This window comes from Punctularia strigosozonata (genome assembly GCF_000264995.1).
Source record: "Punctularia strigosozonata HHB-11173 SS5 unplaced genomic scaffold PUNSTscaffold_46, whole genome shotgun sequence".
Classification (NCBI taxonomy): domain Eukaryota; kingdom Fungi; phylum Basidiomycota; class Agaricomycetes; order Corticiales; family Punctulariaceae; genus Punctularia; species Punctularia strigosozonata.
The window spans coordinates 1-3,090 of NW_006767478.1; the positions used below are offsets into that span (position 1 = coordinate 1).

The following is a 3,090-nucleotide window of genomic DNA, read 5'->3' on the forward strand; positions in this document are numbered from 1 at the left end:
GGCCGTTGGACCGGCCTGGATAAACACACGACAGATTGCCAAAGGATAGTGTTCTAAAAATAAATGAAAGACCCCTGGCACCGGTGGATGTCTTCCACCAACGTGTGGAAGGTACAAAGAGCATAATGGAACAGTGGAATCATCCACTGCAATCACATACATTATTCTAAAACATCATGAACAGTGATTGGCAGACACTGCACACTTATATACGCTTTATGCATGGGTGTATATATGTTATACATTATCTTGCATTATCTATCATACCCACCTGGTTATATATGGGCGAAGGCACCATTTCCACGTGGAAGTGGGAGTGGTTTCACATGGATGTGGAAAAATGTACTGGGTGAGCACCTATTAGGTGGAACTTTTGGGCACGATGATACCCCTAATATGGGGTGGTTTAGGGGGTGACTGAGGTGCGTCGTCATCCTCATTGTGATCGCCCGCATCGTAGATAGTCGGCTCAAGTAGCTCTGGGATATCTTGTAACAACTCGCGAGGTGGACGATACTGTTCGTGCGAGTACACCAGACGAAGGGCATTTCTGACGAAACGAGCCATAGTCGGAACAGTGAGTGGCTCGGCAATAGCACGATGAAAGAACCCAATGGGCGTGGAGCGGAGCGGCAGCAGAGCGAGACACTTTGCGGTACACTGCGCGAGACATTCTGTCCGCATGGCCGTCAGTTCGTCGCTTCCTGCGCAGTCAAAGAGAATGTGGAGTGGTTCCTCCACGTCCTGGAGACATAGTCGGCAAAGCCGCATTGCACGGGCGACTGGAGGCTGGTATCGCTGTGTCCACCGTAGAGTCTCGACGCTAAGACGATGGTCCAACACGAGGAGCTTCGTGATCGCTATGCGATGTTTCTGCACTCGAACACGATGGTGTTGTCGTTTCTTGTGTCTGACAGCATAGGACACCACACCTTTTTTCCCGATCTCGTATCGTCCGCAAAGCAGCTCGAGCTTCGGTGAGTCTGCAACAATGGTCGATAGCCAGTGGTCGAGAGACGCCTCTACGTCGTGGATCAGAGTTGTGATGCTATCGCCGTCAAGAAGGTCTGTGATGAGCACCGGAATGGGCTTCCCAGGCAAGGAACCGAGGGCTATCCTTATGTCCGTGACCCATCCGGGATGCCCTGCCATCGCGAGGGCAAACACGTCACGTAAAGCTAATGCCGCGAAGCGGGAGGGAGGGAGGCCGAGGAGGTATCGCAGATATCTGAGGGCAAGAATGAGGCGGCGATGTCGTAGAGGCATTACTCCCGTCTCTACGAACAGAGCCGCTATCATGCAGCGGGAGGAGAGACCTAATGCGCGCCTCAAGAAGCGGTGTTGAACACTCTCAAGGAGCTCCAGCAGGGGCGTGCTGACGTCTATAGCAACTTCGCAGGACTGAGTGAGATGAGGGTCGACGCGCGCCATGTATATGCGTATCGCATCCAGAGGCGCCAGGTCCCCGATCTTGGATCGTATGGCGAATGTCATGTTTGCGATAGATTGAGCGGCCTCAGCTTTGCGGATGTAATGCATCGCCATGATCGACCGGTCGGTGGAAGTGAATGTTGTGCCCACGTATTTGTGGTCCTCGGTCCAAGCGAGCCGCACCCCATTTTGCGTAATGTGGGGCACCGTCCGAGGGATTTCGCCAAAGATCGCGAGGGAGGTCTTCGTAGAGTTGGAGATCAGGAAGTTCGAGTTGCACCATCCGTCGAAAGCGTCGATCTTGGCCTGCAGTCCGTTTGGCGACGTGGAGAGTAATTTCACATCGTCGGCATGCGCAAGATGGGTGATGTGTGTGCCGCCTAGTATGACATTGTCGTCATCCGCCCCCACAGTAAGATCAGCCATGTATAGATTCCATAGCATGGGGGATGCGGAGTCGCCAGCGAGAATGCCTATCGTGGAGCGGAAGAGATCTGAATAGCCCTTGCGCAAGCGGACGGAGTATACCATACTCGCATATAGCATCCGGAGCCAGTCTACAATGGGACCTGATGCACCCATGGTGTATAGTTTGGTCCACAGTGTCGGTTGATGAGTACTGGGGAACGCGTTTGTCAGGTCAACGATTGCAACATATAGGGTCTTCCCATCTGCTCGGCACCTCTCGACGGCTTCGCGGAAGATGAAAGCATTATTGTGGGTGTTGTAGCCAGGTCGGAAGCCGTTCTGGGATGGAGGTACAACACCCTCTTCCTCCGCCCACAGCCGGAGGCGTCGTTCCACAAGGAGTGTCAAGCCCTTCAACAACGTGCATTCAAGGCCAATGATGCGATAGCTCTCGGGGTCTGTCGCGGGTTTGCCATGTTTCAGAACTCCAACCAGGAGCGTAGTGAGCCACTCATTCGGTGCGGCGTTGAACTCTATACATTGATTGTAGAGCAACACAAGTTTGTCATTCGGGATACGCAGGATGTCTCTATAGGAGAAGTCATCGGCACCTATCGCATGCATGAGTGCCGGATTCGCAATTAGCTGTATACGAGAAGGCATAGGCACCTGTTGCACTGCGTGCGTCCCTGACATGCAGCCGGCTCTTCAGCCAGGCGACATCCGATTCCTCAAATGGACGAGAGAAGTGTTGGCTGTCCGTTCGGTCGTGTGTCGTCGGTGGAATCGCACGTTCCATGATACAATTAAGATCATAGCGCAGTTTATCAAACTGTGGCAGGAGCGTCGGCGGTGGGTTCATCCGCTGAGCAAAGGTGTCTTTCATCAGACGCAAGGAGACCTGGGGAGTGGTTGATCTCGGGTTGAGATGTCCGAGAACATTTTGCCAATAGATGAGGTCGGTCGGCGCATTCACAATCTTCTCGCGATTAGCGGCCTTCTCTTTGCGTACTCGAGCGCGACCACGGTGAGCCTCCCTCTCGTATGGGCTGCGGTCATTGTCGCCAGCATCATCGGATGAATCCTCATCTTCAAAGACATCTGGGGGCGGCCTTGACGCCGGTACTTCAGGCAGAGAGGTGTACACTTTGGGCATCCCTGAGATGATCGGCATGTTGTCGCCAACGGAAGGCCATGGGGGAGGATCGCTTGTGTTACGTGCCGGTTCTGCCGAAGGCTGAGACCGAGAAC

The 3,090-nt window shown here is 53.7% G+C and overlaps 2 protein-coding genes across 2 annotated transcripts; both read right to left on the minus strand.

Annotated features, from left to right (window-relative positions):
• Window positions 1–360: 360 nt before the first annotated feature.
• PUNSTDRAFT_78241 (uncharacterized protein) lies at window positions 361–1,857 on the minus strand (the record flags this gene model as incomplete). Its single annotated transcript, XM_007389316.1, has 1 exon — window positions 361–1,857. The coding sequence occupies one exon, from the start codon at window positions 1,855–1,857 to the stop codon at window positions 361–363; it is 1,497 nt and encodes a 498-aa protein (XP_007389378.1).
• Window positions 1,858–1,986: 129 nt separating this feature from the next.
• On the minus strand, window positions 1,987–2,638 carry PUNSTDRAFT_78243 (uncharacterized protein; the record flags this gene model as incomplete). Its single annotated transcript, XM_007389317.1, has 3 exons — window positions 1,987–2,297; window positions 2,379–2,450; window positions 2,509–2,638. Coding segments are annotated over 3 exons (513 nt in total), but the record flags the coding sequence as incomplete, so codon positions are not given.
• Between the last annotated feature and the right edge of the window lie 452 nt (window positions 2,639–3,090).